Here is a 21,055-nt window from a genome sequence, read left to right on the forward strand (position 1 = left end):
TGCAAAGTCTACTAATGGACTTATCTTTCCCGTTACCTCTCCAACCTCAGAAGAGCTCCACCGATTTCTCCATATTTCCACTAAAGAATTCCAAGTTCTATGTTTTTCTTCTTTAATACTATTTTTAAGGTCAATGGAAATGCCTGAATATTCAGTTGGAATTCCCTTTTTCATCGCATAGAGCATTCCCCAATACATTATGTATAAGTCCACAGGAATAGATCCCGCAATCACCTGCAACGCTGCTGTTGGCACAGTCTTGGGAGCATGTAACAAAGCCAATAACATTGATCGCTGTAACGACATAAGCTTGTTTTTAATTGTCCCAGATAAGTATATGACTCCACCTTTTCAATTACTTCTCCTTCAATCATTATATCCCTTTCTATGGCATACTCGTTCATCATTACTTTTGTTTTAGCCATATTCATCTTTAGTCCAAAATCCTTACTAACTCTGCATAACTGATTAAGATTTTCCTCTAATTCTTTGGGATTGTGGCTTATGACCACACTGTCATCTACAAATTGTAAATGGTTTAGGTACTCTCCATTCACATTGACTCCTTTTTGCGACCAGTCTAACCTTCTGAAAGCTTCCTCAAGGGCAGCAGTAAACAGCTTCGGAAATATTGTCTCCTTGTCGAACTCCTTTCTTGATTTTAAATTTACTACTGTCATTGTCTAGTCTAATAAAGGAGGTAGCATTCTCATATATTTTCTTCAAAATCATAATATAGGAGGTATCTATGCCTTGTCTTTCCAGTGCCCGAAAAATTGCCTTAATGCTGTATGGAGTCGAATGCCTTGAAGTCAAAAGGCACACCACACACCCACACACACTCAAATTTTTACCAATGGCACAAGCAAATACCTAATGTAAGGCTTCAACTTTTCTTCTATGCTACCATCCAGATGGCACCATTTTGGAGATTATTGTCTCTTCATCATTGGGCAGATAGTCACCCCATTTAAATATGCCATCTGGGTGATGGCACATTTAATTCCATAGCTTGAAGCTTTATTTCTAAAAATGCATATAATTTTAACTTTTGGGATCTCTCCTATCACTGAATAAAGTCAGCTGCATTGTAAGCTATTGCACTTGGGGGGTGCCTACTTGCATACTGACAAATAGAAAATAATCTCTGAAACAGCAGGATGCAGGGTTTTATTATTAAAAATTTTCACAAAGTTTCTGAGCTTTAATTCTCGCCAAAACTGTTTTGTGTTTGAAAGTCAACCATGCTCACTAGTGAGTGATGTGATTCATTGGGTGATGTGTTTTGTATTTGAGAGTCAACTGTGCTCACTAGTGGGTGATATGATTAACTTGCTATGTTATCCAATTTTGATCAGTGGTATGTAGGGATGCTCAGAATTTAATACTAAAATTAAAGGCTTTAATTTTTTTTTTTAATTAATTTTTTCTATACAAGTACATGGGTTTTCTTTTTTGGGCTGTTGTTCAAAATTTGCTATGCAGTCAACAAGGAGAAATCACACTGATTCTCCTTACCAATGGGGCTAATTCTCATTTTGCAATGACTAGCTATGTATCAGTTCCAGCATCAATCAATATCCCCACATTTAGAAATTTAAAAAAAAGTGTTAATCTGTTAAAGCATTTATTTGTAAGTTTCAAATGCATGCTATATATATTGATTATTTATATTTATTTGTGAACAGATTTCTTGTTAAACTTCGATATGACATTATGAATATGAATGGTAGGAATAACAGTGAAAGCCACTTTGTCCAGTATATACATGATAGAAATGAAGTTGCAAGAGACAAGTTATGATATCATATATTCCAGTTTTACTCATGTGCCTTGAAAGTATTATCAATAAGCTAAAAATTCATTTAATGCAAACTTCTAAATCTCCATTTAATGTCTATTATTAACTGTACTGATTGATCCATGTTACAGATGTTGCTATATATGCAGTTGGTACAGGTGAAAAATTAAGCAGTTATGTAAGGAATATTGATGATGTCATAGTTGATCAAAGTGCCTCTGATATAGCCAGTGTTCTTGACACAAAACTATCTGATGGTAAGATAATTACTTTTTAAGTATGCTTTTTTTTTTATCTTTCTGTAATTAAATATTTTATAAAGCTTACTAAATAGTGAGATACCTACCAGTTTTTTTTTTATTTACCATATGTATTTTTATGAAATACATGAAATTTACAAAAATTCTTCTCTTTATGGCTTTAAAGCTTATTTTTTTTTATGAATTTCAGTCACTTGTGTCATGTGTTTAGAATATATACTGCTGTTATGAGTTTATGATGCAATTACAGTTATTATTACATTGTATAAATCACATTCAAGCAAAAATACTAGGAGATAAAAGAAAGAAAGAAGCATTAATTTTAAATATTTAAGGAAGGCCTCCATAGTCGAGTGTCAGGAGCGGGAGTGCAGTAGCACACGCTCTTTGAGTAGACCGGGGTTCAAGCCCCTGACTGCTGAATATGGTCGATCTTACAACCCGCACTGGACCATCGTGGCAGATTATGGTCCATTTCCCTCAGCATTTTGTTGAGGAGGCTTCCATCCTGTAGTGGGTTGATAATGGCTGCACTTTACCTTTTTACTACCATAGTCTTTTATATTTTCATGTTGGAAACATAAAGTGCCAAGAATACAACAAAAGATATTCAAGTTTTTCAATGAAAGTGGAAATGCTGACGCCAATTTTATGTAAGCAGTGTTGTTTTATAAGTACTTCATTTTTGGTAGCATATAATCTTTCCATGACTAGCAAATTATGCTAGTCATTATTTAGGAGAGGATTTCTTAAACTGGAAGTTGTGAAAAAGTTTGATTTTATAAAAGTTTGGAGAACGCAACATCTATTATGAATGAAATGGCATATGACATAGTAATGGTATTTGTCATATAATTCAAGGAAGCCACAGGCTTTTGCTGTACTGGCCAAAAAATAAACAGATAAATAAAAAGTATTTAAGAAAATACAAATTATATGCTTCCCTCCTCACACAGGAAACTATCCAGTTGACCTTTGAATTTATTCAGTCAGCTTCAACTACCTTCAAAGGCAACTTGTTCCAGCAATCAATGACTCACTGGCTAAAAGAAAACTTCCTACAATCTAATCTAAACCTCTTGCCCTGTAATTTGAATTTATGGGCTCGTAGTTCTGGAATTCTTTATAACAGCAAAAATTCCACCTTCGTTCATTTTACTAACCCCTCTCAGAACCTTATAAACTTCAGTCAGGTCACCTCTGAGGTGCCTGGTTTCCAAGCTCTGTAGCCTTCATAATCAGAATCTTTCCTTGTATGGTTGCCTTTTTGCTGATCTAAACATGCAAGTTGCCCGATATACTCTTAAATGCTTGAGGTTGTTTGGTCTTTACAAAATGGGCCATTTTCTGTTTCACCTGATAAGTGTCCTGATGAAGTGTACTTTTTACCAATCCCAAGCCATTAGCTGAACTAATTTATTTTGGAAAATTTAACTAAATGTTACCATTAAAGGAAAATCATACATTTTGGTGTGACTGTGTGCCTTCTCCAGTGATTAACAGGACTATTTAACAATTGAAGTTGTCTGCATTGCAGCTAGAATGCTGAGATCATAGTTCTATAAAACTACATTAAAAGATTATCATTGACTACATTAGAAGATGCCTTGGAATGTAATACCCCTCCACTACTGCTGCCCAGCTGAAATTAGTCTGATTGACAGTGTAACCTTTGTTAAGGTCTGACTAATTGAATTAACTACTATGAAATTGTCAGTAAAGAATTGGATAGAAGGAATAACATTGACATCATTTGTTTAGATTTCAGTAAAGCTTTTTATATAGTTTCATATCAGTTATTGTATAAATGGAAGCAGTGTGGCATTAAAGGATTACTAAATGGATAAAGGGATGGATAAGTGGTAGGAGACAAAAAGTAGTTATAAATAGCTACTGCCCTTCATAGACTAATGTTATGAGTAGGGTTCCACAGGTTTTGGTTCTTAGCCCCTTACTGTCTCTGATTTCATTAATGATATTGATGTAGATATTTTAAGTTTAATGTCTAGGTTTGCTGGTGATACAAAGGTGGGCATTGTAATTAATGACAGTAATCAAGGTATACTACTTCAACAAGACTTGATAAATTATTTGGATTGCCTAAGAAATGGCAAAGGTATATACAATAAAATGCAAGCATTAGCATTAGTAAAGACATATGATGCAAGAAAGCAAGCTTATATAGCATCAGCCAAAAAAAAAAAAAAAACTTCCCATTTCACTGATCCATTCGATCTGCTACCTAGATCTAAGGTCTTGCATCTGGGTAGCAGTAATGCTAGAGTGATGTACCACTTGAGTACTACCAAACTCAAGATTGTAGATAATGAAACAGTCTTGGAAGTAACTATACTATCTAATATGAAGTTTTCTGAGGAGTGTAAACAGGCTGCTATGACAACACATAGGATTTTATCAATAGTATATAGGGACTATTCCAGACAAATAAAGTGGTGCTTATTCCATTATATAAAGGAATGGTTAGGCCACATCTTGAACATTGCATAAAGGCTTGGATGCCCATTTTAGAAAAGATGTAGACCTGCTGGAAAGTGTAGAGAGAAGGCTGGAGATATTGGTTAATGGCACAAAGAGTTATTAACATTAGCATTAGCCCCAGGGGCTCACATCTGGTGAGTATGGGCTTGGCACATCCAGGGTCCTCAGCTGGATATCATCATTCTTCTTTCTTGGTGATTTCCTTCTCTCTCTCTCTTTCAGAGTAACTCAGAAGTTTTTTTTTTTTTTTTGCTTGGTGCAGCAAAAGCCTCAGGCTTCCTTGCACCATATGGCTAATAATGATGATGATTAGCTGAGGCATATGATGCAAGAAAGCAAGCTTATAGAGCATCAGCTAAAAAAAACCCTTCCCATTTCACCCATTCTGTCACTCCAAATGTTTGTCTAGTTAAGCCTTAAATTTATTTAAACTATCAACTTACACAACACCAGATGGAAGTCTGTTCCAGCAATCAACTACCCGCTGGCTAAAGGCAAACTTCTGCACATCTATTCTACAACTGTCTTTCCTCAGTTTGAATCTATGCCCCCCTCAGGTTCTTAAACTCCACAAGTCGAAGTATCCCATTAGCATTGAGCCTTCTCAAACCATTCAAGGCCTTGTACACTTCAATCAGATCACCTCACAGGTACCTAGTCTCCAGATACTGCAATTGACAAAATTTAAACCTCTCCTGGTAAGAGAACCCCTTTGTTGCTCTCACTAATCTTGTTGCCCTTCTCTGTACTTCTTCTAGCAACTCTACATCCTTCCTAAAATGAGGTCTCCAGATCTGTATGCAGTACTCAAGGTGTGGCCTGACCATTGCCTTCTACAAAGGGATAATCACCTCCTTGTCTCTGCTAGCAAAATTCCTATATATCATTGACAAAACTCCATGACCTGCTCTGGCAGCCCATCTGCACTGCTCAGAGAAGTTCATATCTGACTGCACAATTACCCCCAGGTCTTTTTCATTCTCCACCTCCCTGAGTGTGGTACCACACAGTTGATATTTTCTCTTGAATTACCACTACCCATATGCAGTACTATGCATTTCTCAATGTTAAACTTCAGTTGCCACTTCTCAGCTCATCTACCTAACCTTTCTAGATCCTGTTGCAGTAGCATACTGTCTTTACTATCATTAACAACCCTGCCAACCTTTGTATCATCTGCAAACGTGGACATTAAGCCTGATATACCTTCATAGATATCATTAATAAATACACAAAACAACAATGGGCCCAGCACCAAACCCTGAGAGACTCCACTAATAACATTAGTCTACGTAGAGCAGTGTCCATTTATTACCACTCTCTGTCGTCTCCCACTCAACCATCCTTTATCCATTGCAGCAACTTGCCCTTAGTGCCATACCGCTCCAATTTGTACAGCAGTCTTCCATGTGCAACAGCATCAAAAGCTTTCCTGAAATCCAAGTATATATCAGAATTATTTTTTGCATCCGGTTCCTTTGTGACCACATCGTAGTATCCAATCAGATTGGTCAGACAAGACTTCCCCTTAACAAACCCATGCTGTGTCTGAACTATTACTACAGTCTTGTCTAGGTGATCCTGCATCACTTCTTTAACCAGTGACTCCATTATTTTCCCTGGAACAGAAGTTAAATTAACAGGTCTATAATTATTTGCATCATCCTTTGAATCCCCTTTGTGAATTGGGGATACATTTGCACATTTCCAGTCTATGGGGACCTCCCATGAACCTAAGGATGCTTTCATAATTGTGGCTAAGGGTTTGCTTACTTCCCTCGCTGCTTCCTTCAGTATAACTGGATAGATTCCATTCTGCCCCACATGCCTTTTTTATGTTTAACTTCAACAATTTCTTCTCCACTTTGCTCTTTATTACAAAATCATTTAGCTTCCTGTTAGAGGTTAGTAAACTTCTGTCCTCCCCTTCCTTACAGAATTCCTCATGTGTGAATATAGATGCAAAATGCTCATTCAGTTGGTCAGCTATCTGAGCAGGATCATCAACAGTCGAACTGCCAATATCAAGTGGACCAACCTGATTCATCCTCTTCCTTCTAGAGTTTACATAAGTAAAGAAGTCTTTGTTGTTTTTCTTTCCATCCTTTGCCAAGGATTTCTCATAATCAACCTTTGCTTGCTTGACCTCCTTTGTGACTTGATTACAGACTAGCTTATATCTGCCATAGACTCCTATGTCACCTGCTAATTTATATACTTCTCTTGCATTTTTCTTCTCTGCCCTAGCCTCATTAGTTCATCTGACATCCATTTAGGCCTAAATCTTGAACAGTATTTCTTAGTTGGCATGAAAAGCCTGGTAGCTTCCAAGATTAATTCCGTGAAGGGTCCCATTTAGAATTCATTGTTTTTAATATCATCAGCAATACTGTATAGAATTCAAAAACTGCCTGAGACCACTGTAGTCACCTTTATGAAAACAAAAATCCTTCCCTTTAATCTTGATGGTAGTTACATCTTTAAGTAAATCCCACATCATTAGACCGTGATTACTGTCACCTAGTGGTTTCTTTATCTGCAAATTCCTAATGCATGCATCATGACTGCTGATAATCAGATCAAGAGTATTATCCCCTCTGGTTGCCCCTCGAACATGTTGCTGTAGAAAACAATCCTCCAATAAATCCACAAAAGTCTTGCTAGCATGCGAGTGACCAATCCACAAGTTCCAGTCAATATCCAGAAAGTTAATCCCTCATTACAAGATGTTCTGATTTACAGGCCCACTCTATTTCTCTGCACACTTGTTCATTATAACACACTCCTACTCTCATTTTCTCTTTCCCAGTGTTTATGCACACCAAACTGACTCAACATTGCACTGTCTGCCCGTGTCAGCTGGATGCACTTTGTTAGATTTTATGTTTCTTAACTAACAGCATAATCCCTCCTCCCTTCCTATGCTTTCTATCCTTTCTGTACATATTGTAATCTCCAAATTCCAATTCTGCACTGCTTATATCTGGGTGACACCATGTCTCTGATATCCCAACAATATCTGACATTTAGATATTGTTGATGATATCTTGATCAGCACTTCAAATTCATCAATTTTATTTACTATACTTCTAGCATTAGTGTACATGCAAGAATACATGCACTTTTTCTTACTCTTTGTTCTTACTCTTAGTTAACCTAACACAGCCCATGTATTTACTTGTTCCACAATGATTCCCAGCAGCTCTTGAAATCCCCAGCAACTTGCTCTCTAGGCTGCTGCTCATTAAAATAGAAGCAGTACAAGAATCACTTTCACTTCTGCCTGCAGCTACCGTTAATCTTTTAGTCTGTAAATTCCCCCAAGCTAGCAGTTTTCCGACTAACATTGTCTCAATAGAATCAGCAAATATTCTTGCACCCTTTCTATTTTAGTGTATCCCATCCCTGTAGAAGAGTCTCTCCTGTTATCAAGTACAGATCACGCTGAAAAAAATTCTACCCCATGAGCCTTGCACAATCTCTCCGGGGCTGAAATGATTGACAAGGCTCTCATCATATACTCCCTCCTATCGTGTCTGGGTAGAATTGCAGATACTTTCAAATTCAACCCTAGCTCACGACTTTTTTCAACATTGACCTGTACTTGTTAAGTTTGGAAGAGACTCAGTTTTCTAACTTATAATTTTGTAATTTGGAAACAGAATATCTGCAGGTGACCTGATCAAGGTGTCTAATACCCTGAAAGGCTTGAGTAAGCTAAATGCTGAAGGAATTTTCATGCTTATTCATGTTATATACACAAAAGAGCATAACTTTAAATGTAGAGGAGGGGGGATGGATATAAACTAGATGTCCAAAAATTTTCCTTTTGTCAAAGAGTGCTTGACTACTAGAAAAAATTTAAGGAGGATTGGATAAATACTTGAAAGAAATAGGTAAATGAAAGGAGAGAAGGCAACATTGGTTACTTTATTTTTTATTTAAATTAAATTATAATTATTTATTTAGTTTTATTTTGGTTTATACTACACTTGCTTGCCTTCTTACATTATTTTTCCAATACTAATTCTATCTGATTTTACAACTGAATGCTTTTTTCTCTTTTAAAATAAATTGTTTGGTAATATGATGTCATTTTATGGCTTTTGACACAGTCACAAATAAGGATCCATCCAGAATTTTTGTGGAAAGAGGGTAGAAGTGAAACACAAATTTACAGTGTAAGTTTTTTTTTTTTTTTTTAGAATGAGAGGGGGGCTAATGTTAGAAAAGTCAGTGTCTGTTCATTCAACATTGTAGTATGAGGAACATAGTAATTTGTATGAAGTAATATAAAAAAAATAATCTCTAAAATTCAGGGTTGGGCAAAAGGCCTCCCCATCCCTCATAAATAAATGTTTGTTAACATCATTTGCTTCCAAGACTAGATATGCTTCCATTACTTATAGATAATTAGCTTTTTTATGGATTATTAGAACTACAGAATTCTTTATTGGTTCATAGTACCTGCAATGGATTGAAGGCTGAGAAGGTAGATGGTCTCTGTTGACATTTAACTCAAATTTCTATAGATTGTAATTTTCAGGAAATACATGCAAAGGGATAAGTTGTTCCAAACAACAGAAGTAGCTGGGATAATTACAGTTAGAATTACAGATATGCCATTTCAGAAAAAATAGTGTCTTTGTAATTCTGTCTGTAGAAATATCTACAGAAAAGGCAAACAGCAGACACTGAATGTTTGTATGATAGAAAGCAGAGAGATTTTGTAAGAGAAGGATCATTAATTAACTTGACTGCCTCCTTTAGATAGTCTAGGAACTTGAGAAAAAAAAAAACCTAGTTTTTGTTGCCAATATTGGTGATGAATGCTTATGCCAAGAACAATTAGAAATTTGTAGTTCTTCATAACCTCATTTCTAAAACTTAATAATGGCCTACCTGTCCTGATAAGTGTGAAACAATGAACTAACAAGGAACATACCATATATTCTGCCGTACAGGTCAACCTTTGAAGCAATAAAAATCATCTGAAATTTTAAGATTGACATACCCTGGGCATAAAATTTAAACTTGAATTAAAGGTACATGCTTTGGATCAGAAAGATATGAAATAATACCAATATATTTACAATTTACTATATGCTTATTTTTTTACCTAAATATACATTACAGTATTTACTTTTAAAGCCCAAGAATTTATTCATCTTCACCAGATGAAAACAGTTCACAGAATTCATCAGTTTTTGAGTTCTCAAAAAATAAACTTTTGAGATTACTGATTTCTTAAAACAAAAGTGGTTCCGTATTGAAACATTCTACTGTAGATTTGCAGTACAAGTAAAAAAGCAACAAGGAATGGCTTGGTTACATAATTAAAGCTTCTCATGCACACGCACATAACATCAATAACAGTGATGTAACATCATCACTGTTATTGTAAAGGAGTACTGTATACACCTACCACTTTCTTTACACTTTGCTTTTCAGTATAATAAAATGTCACAATATAAATTTTTAAATGATAAAGCAAAAATAACTGAATAAAAAAGTAGACAATGATTTTTAATCCAGGTTTTACTGAAATACACCATTATGTGGGATGCAAAAGATGACTATGAAAAAAGAGAGCCACCTTTTATAGTGAATATATGATTAAGCAGAGAATTCAAGATAAAAAAAATAGAAGTAGACTTTTATTTATTTTTTTTTTGCCTATCATCCCTTCACTTTGATTTTAAATAATATAAGGGAATGCCTATAACACTGATTTTAAAGTAATCACAAAAAAAACACTTCTGTGTATAATTAATAACAAGTAATTTTCTTTTCATACTTAAGGACACAATCACTGTTTTTGCATTTTTTGTGTTAGCATACAAATTCAAATGATAATTTGCTTACCCACATATGCTACAACCAAAGTTCTAAACTTTCATGAAAATTAACAATTTGAAATTGTCAATTTGTTTGAAATTGTAGCTAGCTGTTATACTGTGCATTAAAAGTATCATATTTGTGGTGAAAAAGTAAGGTTATTGCTCTACGTTCCCTTTGGGAGTATTATGCTTTCACTTTCGGCAGTTAGCATCACCATTCAAGTTCAAAATGCACACATTGGCCATGATGGTAGTGGAAAGTGCTCTAATTTTCCTGTACCAATATCATTAATTTAAAATTTTTACTACATCATTGGTGAGCTTGATAAAGATTTTGTGTGACTTGTCACTACAAGAATTATGGGCAGGAGGCAGCATTATTGTGAGGAAAAATTGTGTATTTTTAGTATTTTCAGTGATTTGTTATAGCATTTTTGTGAGAAAATACAGCAATAAAAATATGCAAATCTTAATAGTGTACGACCAGAAAACTTGTGCATGTAATACATTTGCACTTGAAATTGTTTCTTTTTTTTTTTTTTTACAATTTTACTTTTCAGAATTATGGCCTTTTGTCACTTGAGTTAAGTTTGGAGTTATCATATATTCACAGCACATGTAGAGTGATTGCCATTGAACTTAATGGAGTTTCTTCTATAGTGTTAGTAGTGGCAAATGATGCAAGAAAGCAAGCTTATATAGCATCAGCAGAAAAAAAAAATCCCAGTTCACATATCCATTCCCTCCAATAGTTTATCTAACTTGAATTCAAGTTAGTTGTATCTAGTTAGTTGTATCAAGTTCTAACTTGAATTCATTCAAACTGTCCACTTTGAAGGCAAAATTTCACACATCTATTTTGCAACCATCCTTTCTCAATTTGAATTTATGTCCTCTCATGTGCATAGTCTGAGAAAAAGGAAGAATGCTCAATCCATTCAAGGCCGTAAACACCTCAATCAGATCATCTCACAGGTGTCAAGTCTCCAGATTCTGCAATTTTCAGAACTGAAGCCCTCCTTGGTAAGAGCACCCTGTTTGTTCCTCTCACTACGGCCATGCAAATCGGAGGTGCATTGGATGTGCTGCACACGGCCCCCGATCTTGTCACCCAATCAAGGGAGCCATCAGTCACAACATAAATAAATGAGATCCCCTTTTGCATCCGGGACCCCAAGTACCTTTGCATGGCACTGCAACTCACTAATCTCATTGAACTTCTCAGTACCCATTCCAGCAGCTCTACATCCTTCCTAAAATGAGACCTCCAGATCTGTATGTGGCCTGATATTCAAGTATTCAAGGTGTGGCCTGACCATTTCTTTATACAATGGGATAATCACCTCCTTATCCCTTCTAGCAAAATTCCTGTATATCATTGACACAATCCCATGAGCTGTCTTCACAGCCTGTCACTACACTTTCTCTCTGCAGTACTCAGAGAATGTCACTACACTTATCAGTGGCGCCTCCATAGCGCGTGACCACCAAATATGGAGGATGCGGAAAGGTCACGGAATGACCACCGCATATCCCCGGAGCAATATGGCCTTAGTTGCTAATGCTCCTAAAAACCAAATAACAACAACAACAGCTTCCATAGCCAGGTGGGCAGGAGCAGCAGTTCGTAGCACAGTTCTTGAATTAGATTTGAATTTGGTGGGCACGGGTTCGAGCCCGTGCCCACCAAATGCGGAGGATGTGGAAAAGTCAGGGAATGACCACCGCATATACCTGGAGCAATATGGCCTTAGTTGGTAATGCTCCTAAAAATCAAATAACAAACACTTATCAGTCATATCGGAATTGTGCAGTCATATCAGACTGCACAATTATCCCCAGGTCCTTTTCATTTTCCACTACCCAAGTGTAGTACCACACAGTTAATACATTACTCTGGGATTACTGCTATGCAGTATCTTGCATTTTTCAATGTTAAATTTCAATTGCCATTTCTCAGCCCACATGCCTAATTTCTTCTGCAACCCTTCTTAACGAAAGGTTGCAGCAGCATCCCTTCGTTACTGTCATTAACTATCCTGCCAACCTTTATATCATCTACAAACTTAGACAATAAGCCTGATGTACCCTAATCAATATCATTAATAAATACAGAAAAGAATGGGCCCAATACTGAACCCTGTAGGACTCCACTAATTCATTAGTCCAGGAAGAGCAGTGTCCATTTATAACCACTCTCTGTCTTCTTCCACTTAATCATACCTTTATCCACAGCAGTTACTTGCCCTTAATGCCACATTGTTCCAGTTTGTACAGCAGTCTTTTACATGCAACAGTATCAAAAGCCTTCTGAAATCCAAGGATGTCAAAATTATTTCTTGTATCAATTCCTTGTTACTGCATCATAGTATCCAATCAAATTAGTCACACAAGAAATCTCCCTTAACAATTCCATGCTGTGACTGAAGTATAACTGCCCTCCTGTCTAGATTGTCCTGCATTACATCTTTAACTAGCAACTCCATTAATTTCCCTGGAACAGAAGTTAAACTAACAGGTCTGTAATTACTCATGTCACCCTTTTATTCCCCCCTTTGTGAAGTGGGGGTACATTTGCATATTTCCAGTCTACAGGGACCTCCCCCTGTATATGCTCATAATTATGGCTAATGGTTTTCTTACCTAATTTGCTACTTCCCTTAATATAATTGGATAGATCCTATCCACCACAGATATCTTTTTTTATGTTTTACTTCAACTTTTTCTCTTCTACTTTCCTCTCAGTTATAAGAAAACTATCATTACCCATTGCAAAAATTTTATAATTGGTAGCAGAGTTTTTCTCTAGTTGTCTACAGAAATGTAGTCCATGTTTGATCGTGGGTAGGCAAGCCAGTACGTGTTGAATCCTTTCTCATTTATTATTTCTGTAAAAAACAGCTGGGCAGCACTATTAGAGAAAATTGGCCCGTTCTGTAAAATAAAATTATTCGGAATGTTTATATTTTCCCATGTTTCTGCACGCCTAGGAAGAAATATCTTCAATTTGAGACCAGATCAGTTAGGTTTATTGTACGCAATACCCATTGCGAAAATTTTGCAATTGGTAGCAGTTTTTCTCTAGCTGTCCTATTATTATTTTTTTGGAACAAAGGACGTGATTATGCAAATGTGCAAATTATTAATCAGCTAAATAGTTAAAAGTGCAAATTGTTAATCAGAAAAAAATGCCTTATCACCTTAGACAACTGTTTATTTAACAGTTAAGTGGAGCCACATCTTCCTGTGGCTCCATCTATGAATTGAATTAGCATTAGCATTAGTAGAGGCATTTGATGCAAGAAAGCAAGCTTATGCAGCATCAGCCAAAAAAAAAAAAAAAAAAAAACCCACTTCCACTTCACCCCTCTGTTCTTTCAAAATACCTGTCCAGCTGAGCCTTAAACTTATTTAGGCTATCAACCTCCACCACAAGGGATGGAAGTCTGTTCCACCAACCAACCACCCGCTGGCTAAAGGCAAATTTCCGCACGTCTATCCTACATCTGTCTTTCCTCAATTTGAATTTATGCCCTCTCAGGTGATTTTTCTGAGCTAGAGGAAGAGTCCCATCAGCATTGAGCATGCTTAAACCATTCAAGGCTTTATACACCTCTATCAGATCACCTCGCTGGTGCCTAGTCTCCAGACACTGTAATTTGCAAAACTTAAGCCTTTCTTCGTAAGAGCACCCCTTTGTTCCATTCACTAATCTTGTTGCCCTTCTCTGTACTCGTTCCAGCAGCTCTTCGTCCTTCTTGAAATGAGGCCTCCAGACCTGTATACAGTACTCTAGGTGTGGCCTGACCATTGCCTTATACAATGGAATAATCACCTCCTTATCCCTGCTGGAAAAATTCCTGTATATCATTGACAATACTCCATGAGCTACTCTTGCAGCCCGTCTGCACTGCTCAGAGAACTTCATATCTGCCTGCACAACCACCCCCAAGTCCCTTTCATTCTCTACCACTGTCAGTGTAGTACCACAGAGTTGATACGTTGCTCTGGGGTTGCTGTTTCCCATGTGTAGTACTTTACATTTGTCAATGTTAAACTTCATTTGCCACCTCTCAGCCCATCTCCTCAACCTTTCCAGATCCTGTTGCAGCAGCATAGTGTCAGTAGTGTCCTTGACAACCCTGCCAACCTTTGTATCGTCTGCAAACTTGGACATTAAGCCCGATATACCATCATCAATATCATTTATAAATACAGAAAACAATAATGGACCCAACACTGAGCCCTGAGGGACTCCACTAATAACATCAGTCCACGATGAGCAGTGTCCGTTGATTACCACTCTCTGTCTTCTCCCCCTCAACCACCCCTTTATCCATATCAGCAATTTGCCTCCAATGTCACACTGCTCCAATTTGTGTAGCAGTCTTCCATGTGCAACAGTATCAAAAGCCTTTCTAAGATCCAAGTATATAATATCAAAGTTATTCCCTGCATCCAGTTCTTTTGTGACTGCATCATAGTATCCAATCAAGTTGGTCAGGCAAGACTTCCCCTTAACAAAACCATGCTGTGTCTGAGCTATAACTGAAGTCTTGTCTAAATGATCCTGCAGTGCTTCTTTAACCAGTGCCTCCATTAATTTTCCTGGAACAGAAGTTAAGCTCACAGGTCTATAATTACTTGTGTCAGCCTTTGATCCTCCTGAATGTTGAACTATTCTTGTTTGTAGTACAAAACTGGCCCGTTAAGTAAAATAAAACTATTATGAATTTTTTAAATTTTAGCAACTTTCTGCACATCTAGGAAGAAACATCTTCAAATCTATATATTCCATATTAAATATATAGATCATTCAGCTCCCTCTGAGAATTTGATAAAATTTTGGCATCTCCTTTCCTAAAGAATTCCCTATGTGTTAATGTAGATGCAAAATACCTATTCAGCCTGTCAGTAACCTGAGCAGGATTATCAATAGTTAAACGATGAACATCAAGTGGACCAATGTGATTCAACCCCTTTCTTCTTCTCTTAATTTAAGTAAAGTCTTTGCTGGTTTTCTTAGCATTCTTTTCCAGAGACTTCTCATAATCTTCCTTGGCATGCCTAACCTCCTGTGTAATTTGATTGCAGACTAGTTTATATCTGCCATAGGCTTCTATATCATCTGATAATTTATATGCATCCCATGCATTTTTTTTCTCTGTCATGTCTCAGTAGTTCATCTGACATTCATTTAGGTCTAAGCCTTGAACAGTATTTCTTAGTTGGTATGACAAGCCTAGTAGCTTCTATGATTATTTCGCTGAATGCTTCTCACTTAGAATTTCTTGTTGGTATTATCATTAATTGGTCCCACTCTATAGAATTTAAAAACTGTCTGAAACCACTATAGTCTTTTTTAACAAAAGCAAAAATCCCCTTTGTTTACCGTTGATGGTAGTTACATCTTTAAATAAATCCCAAGTCAATACACTGTGATCGTTGCGATCATTGCCACCTAGTGGTTCTCTTACCTACAGATTCTTAATGTATGAAGAATCGCTGCTTCTAATTAGAACAAGAGTATTGCTCTCCCTTGTTGCATAATATGCTGCTGTAGAATATAATCTTGAAGCACACCCAAGTGCAGGCATACTGATTTAAAGCCACTAGTTCAGAGCATAGTGCTCCAAAAAAAATAGAGTAAATGTATTTGGAATTTTAAAAAAATAACAGTAATAACAGTAATATTCATTTTGTATTAGTTTTGAAAATAATATTTTAAAAATTATTTCGTGATGTAGATTGATGATTCCCAACTTGCATTGTGAAGTGGTACATTGTCATAATATAGTATGTATTCTATTACAACAACAAAAAAAAAAAAAAACTTTGATAATTCATGGAATTTTTTTTTTTTTTTGCAATAGTAGTACTTAAATTAAAAAAGGTTATTTTGGAACTCTTGCTATACCTTTAGATGATTTAATAATGAAATGCTATAGATATAATAAATATATCAATATCATTGCAATATAGAATGTTTATGCTAATATTGTGAAATACCACCTGCTTTAACTTAAATTAGCATTTTGTAATATATTTTTATTGGAATTTTTAGGGTTTGCCATAATGCGTTATTACAAATGCTTGAATTCAAGGCCTAACATTGAAAAAGCTCAATCATATACAGGACGTATAGCTCCGAACAGTTTGCAGCGATGGGCAATGTATCCTGAATACTTCTGGTCTTCTAAGGATGCTAAATTTATTGTAAGAGTATTTATGTCAAAATTCTTTAAAAATCTCTTTTAATATAAAATTATATTGTGAAGATATCTTAATTTGAAATAAATAATAAAATTTGTTCACAGAGTTTAGTTATTAGTGTAAGTTATTGATAATTTCCATTTTATAAAGTTGCATTTATTTACTGCCTTGTAAACATACTATTGGGAACCTTTTAATGCATTTTAATTTAAAAAAATCCATCAACAAAGCTAATTCACTTATCTGGAAACAGTTTATTCAAATATAACCAACAGTTTTTCCAGCTATTAAGCTTCAACTGAAAAAAATTGTTGATTTGCCAAAATTATAACTGCATTTAAATCCAGCAAGATAAATGCAGTCAATCCTCTGGAATTTACAAATGTGCTAAAATTACATTCCATTATGAATTAACCAGTAAGAAATCATCTGTTATATTTTCTCATCAAAAGGCATGCTTTAATAAAAATACCATTCTTTGTTTATGTTCCCATATTACTTCCACTAGTTACCTCAGTTATGCAATGTAAAGAATAGATATTTATGCCAAAGGTAGATGTGAGATATACACCAATGAGCCAAAACATTATGACCACCTACCCAATATAATGTTGGTCCTGCACGTGCAGCCAAAACAGTTCGTACTCGGCGAGGCATGAACGCTACAAGATTTCTAAATGTGTCTTGTGGTATCTGGTACCAACACGTAACCAGTAGATCCTTTAAATCCTATAAGGCTTTAAAGGATCTACTAGTTACGTGTTACCAGACAACCTTCTTCCAATCACCCATGGCTGAGATGCCACAGATCGGAGTTGCTGTTCCAACACAAACCACAGATGCTCGATGGGATTGATGTCTGGGGAATTTAGAGGCCAAGGCAATATCTGGAAGTCTGCCTCATGTTCCGTGAGCCAGTCTCGAACAATCCAGGCAGTATGGCATGGCGCATTATCCTGCTGAAAGACGGCACCACCACAGTGGAAGACCATTGCCATGAAAGGGTATACCTGGTCAGCAATGATGTTTAGGTAGGTGGTAGATGTCAGAGTGCCCGGCGCATGGATGACTGGACCCAGGGTATCCCAGTAGAACATCACCCAAAGCATGACACCACCGCCACCAGCTTGTTTTCGTCACACAGTGCATTCAGGCGCCATCACTTCCCCAAGTAAATGACACACACATACCCGGCCATTCACATGGTGCAACAGGAAACGTGATTTGTCGGACCAGACAACCTTCTTCCAATCACTCAAGGTCCAGTTTCACTATAAAACTAATTAAAAATTAATTACTGTCTGTACGCAGTAGTAAGCACTATCAGTGTATAGATAATAAGTAACCAGTAAAACTACTATATGTTTATCAATATATAATCTGTGTCAAGATTACATTACATATTGATTTTATTTATTTATTCAGTTGATTGCAAGTTACAATCGCCCTACAGAGGGGAATATTTACAATTCAGACAATTAATTTACAATAGTATTTACAGTTCTGAGTAAAAAAACAATATATATATATATATATGTATAAATGATTTGTCCTCCACTGCTGGGTGACTTCTTAGAGGAGCATTCGCACCATTTAAATATTACTAACTTCACACACAAACTGCTCGGTGGCAGCATAGCTCACCTCCTTATTCCTGCTAGCAAAATTCCTGTATATCACTGACAAGACCCCATGAGCTACACTTGCAGACTGTCTGCACTGCTCAGAAAATTATCCCCAGGTTCTTTTCATTCTCTACCACCCTGAGTGTAGTATCACACAGTTTATACATCACCCCCCCCCCAAGAAAAGTGACACAACTCAAAAATTTTCAATTTTCGGATTTTCTTGTAAATCTGAAGATTGTGTTGGACGTGTAACAGAAAAAATATCACAATACTAATAATAAAATAATCCACTAGATCGCACTGTGTGTCACTTTGTAACTGCAGAGTAATGTTGCACCCCTGCAAGAAAAGTGACACACCTCAAAAACTGCTATGACACTATTTCCGTTTGCCTCTGTCGCATTATCGGTAATGCCAAAGTGACACACAGTGCGATCTAGTGGCATATGCAGTACTTTACAAGACATTATGGGCTACCCTTGCAGACCATCTGCACTGCTCAGAAAACTTCATATCTGCCTGCACAATTACTCCCAGGATGAAAAGGACCCCCAGGTCCTTTTCATTCTCTACCACTGTCAGTGTAGTACCACAGAGTTGATACGTTACTCTGGGGTTACTGCTTCCCATATGTAGTACTTTACATTTGTCGATGTTAAACTTCAGTTGCCAGTTAGTTCCTTCAGCTAGTTCCTGACATTCTACATATGCCACTACTGATGTTGCCAATGGGTTGCCTGTGTTCCCTCATTTCTTACTTTTCCTAACCTAACTTTTCTTAATGTTACATCTAGTTAATTTAAGAAAATGGGAATAAGTTAATGAAATTTTTATATGATGAAAATGAAATGTGAAATTGAATAATTTCGAAATTGAAATTGAAATTTTCGATAATTGTGAAATTGAAAATGAAATGTGAAAATGAAAAATTTCAGCAAATGACACACCTTGGATCATTGTATCCAAATACAATCCCCAAAAACCTCCCTGTATAACCTACATATGGTAATTAATATTATAACATTATATGCAAGGCATAAACATTACAATGTTTGTACTACTGCAGCTGCTTAGAGACTGTACTCAGTCAGTTGGGTATCCATTTACAACTAGTGAAGGCGCCTCCGTAGCCAGGTGGGAAGGAGCAGCAGTGTGTAGCACACGCTTCTTGATTAGACCGGGGTTCGAGCCCGTCACCATCAAATACAGAGGATGCAGAAAGGTCAAGGAATGACCACCTGAACACCGCATATCCCGGAGTAATATGGCCTTAGTTGCTAATGCTCCTGAAAACCAAATAACAAACTAGTGAATCGTATATTTTTTAACATTTACAGAACATAATTTGCTGGTGATTATGCACTTCAAAGTTCAATGATTAATACCTATTTTATATAATCACTATAACCATTAATGCAAATTTTTGCCTGGGGCACCTATTTTTAGAGGCCCTTTTCTAATTTTTGTCATGTGCACTGGCACCCAAAATATTTTAATATGAATTTAGATATGAAAAAATGGGAGATAGAAATACATTTAAATTAATAAATTTAAAAAAATCAACAATTACAGTAGAAAACAACAATTACAAATACAATTAAAAGCTAAAAAACTATTTCATACAGTAACTATGCCACTACACATCAGTAAATCTGGCTTTAATGATAGGCAGAGTGTAGTCAATTGTTAAAAATGTTCAGAAATGAAAATTTTGAAATTATAGCCAAGATAATATGTAAGTTTGGATATTTTTGTGATATGTTTGTTTATGAATCAGCTTTAGAAATTTTTTAAGAGTAGACAGTTTTAAAATTGTAATCATAAAGTAACTGGTACCTTTTTTTATTATTTTAACAGTTTTTTGCAGACAGTGGTGATATCACAGTTTGTCATTCAAAGGGTGAAAATAGGAAACCCGAATTACAAGATGCGAACTGTAAAAAGACAGATTTTGCTAATAACAGTATGTATATTATTATTATTTTAAAAAAATAATTACTAGCTGATAATTAAATTCCTTTTCTTATATTTTTTTCCTCTTATATCTGAAATTTTAAGTTTTTAAGTGTGGAAACTGAAGTCATTATTTTGCACCACCAATTTTACAGTTATGTTTAATTTAATTGACAAAGTTGTATTGCAAGATGGATTTTCCTTTTGATAATACAGGCAAACTCCAATAAAACACAGTGGTTGGAGTCCATTACATCAGACTGTGATATATTAGGATTTGTGTTATAACGGATTTGACAGCAACTTTATATTTTTAAAATGTTATTATTGGTATGCAAGTTCAGGACTTAATTACATGTATTACAATTAAACAGCCCAGAACTTATTAGCATTAGCATTAGTGGTGGCATATGATGCAAAAAAAAGCAAGCTTATAGAGCATCAGCAAAAAAAAAAAATCCCTTCCCATTTCACCTATCCATTCACTCCAAACATTTGTCCAGTTATTCCTTGAATTTATTTAAGCTATCAACTTCCACAATGACAGATGGAAGTTTGTTCCAGAATCAACCACCCACTGGCTAAATGCAAATTTTTGCACATCTATTCTGCAACTGCCTTTCGTCAATTTGAATTTATGTCCCCTCAGACGATTAACCTGGGCAAGAGGAAGAAACTCATCAGCATTGAGCTTGCTCAAACCATTCAAGACCTTATACATCTCAGTCAGATCACCTCAGAGCTGTTTAGCGCACTATAGCTTTAGACGAAGACGCGCCATAAAAATCCTAATAATCAACCAACCAACCTCAGAGGTGTCTAGTCTCCAGATGCTGCGATTTGCAGAACTTAAGCCTTTCT

At 36.1% G+C, this 21,055-nt stretch overlaps 1 protein-coding gene across 1 annotated transcript in view; it reads left to right on the top strand.

The window, feature by feature from the left end:
• LOC150084288 (uncharacterized) overlaps window positions 1-21,055 on the top strand; it is a 153,648-nt gene that overhangs the window by 128,623 nt on the left and 3,970 nt on the right. The window contains exons 9-11 of the mRNA XM_090376173.1: window positions 1,933-2,058; window positions 16,465-16,616; window positions 20,099-20,204. Coding sequence (XP_090232299.1) covers window positions 1,933-2,058; window positions 16,465-16,616; window positions 20,099-20,204 — 384 coding nt within the window. The remainder of the gene's footprint in view (window positions 1-1,932; window positions 2,059-16,464; window positions 16,617-20,098; window positions 20,205-21,055) is intronic.

Source organism: Mastigoproctus giganteus, chromosome 6 (genome assembly GCF_048544385.1).
Source record: "Mastigoproctus giganteus isolate SK-2022 chromosome 6, ASM4854438v1, whole genome shotgun sequence".
NCBI lineage: Eukaryota > Metazoa > Arthropoda > Arachnida > Uropygi > Thelyphonidae > Mastigoproctus > Mastigoproctus giganteus.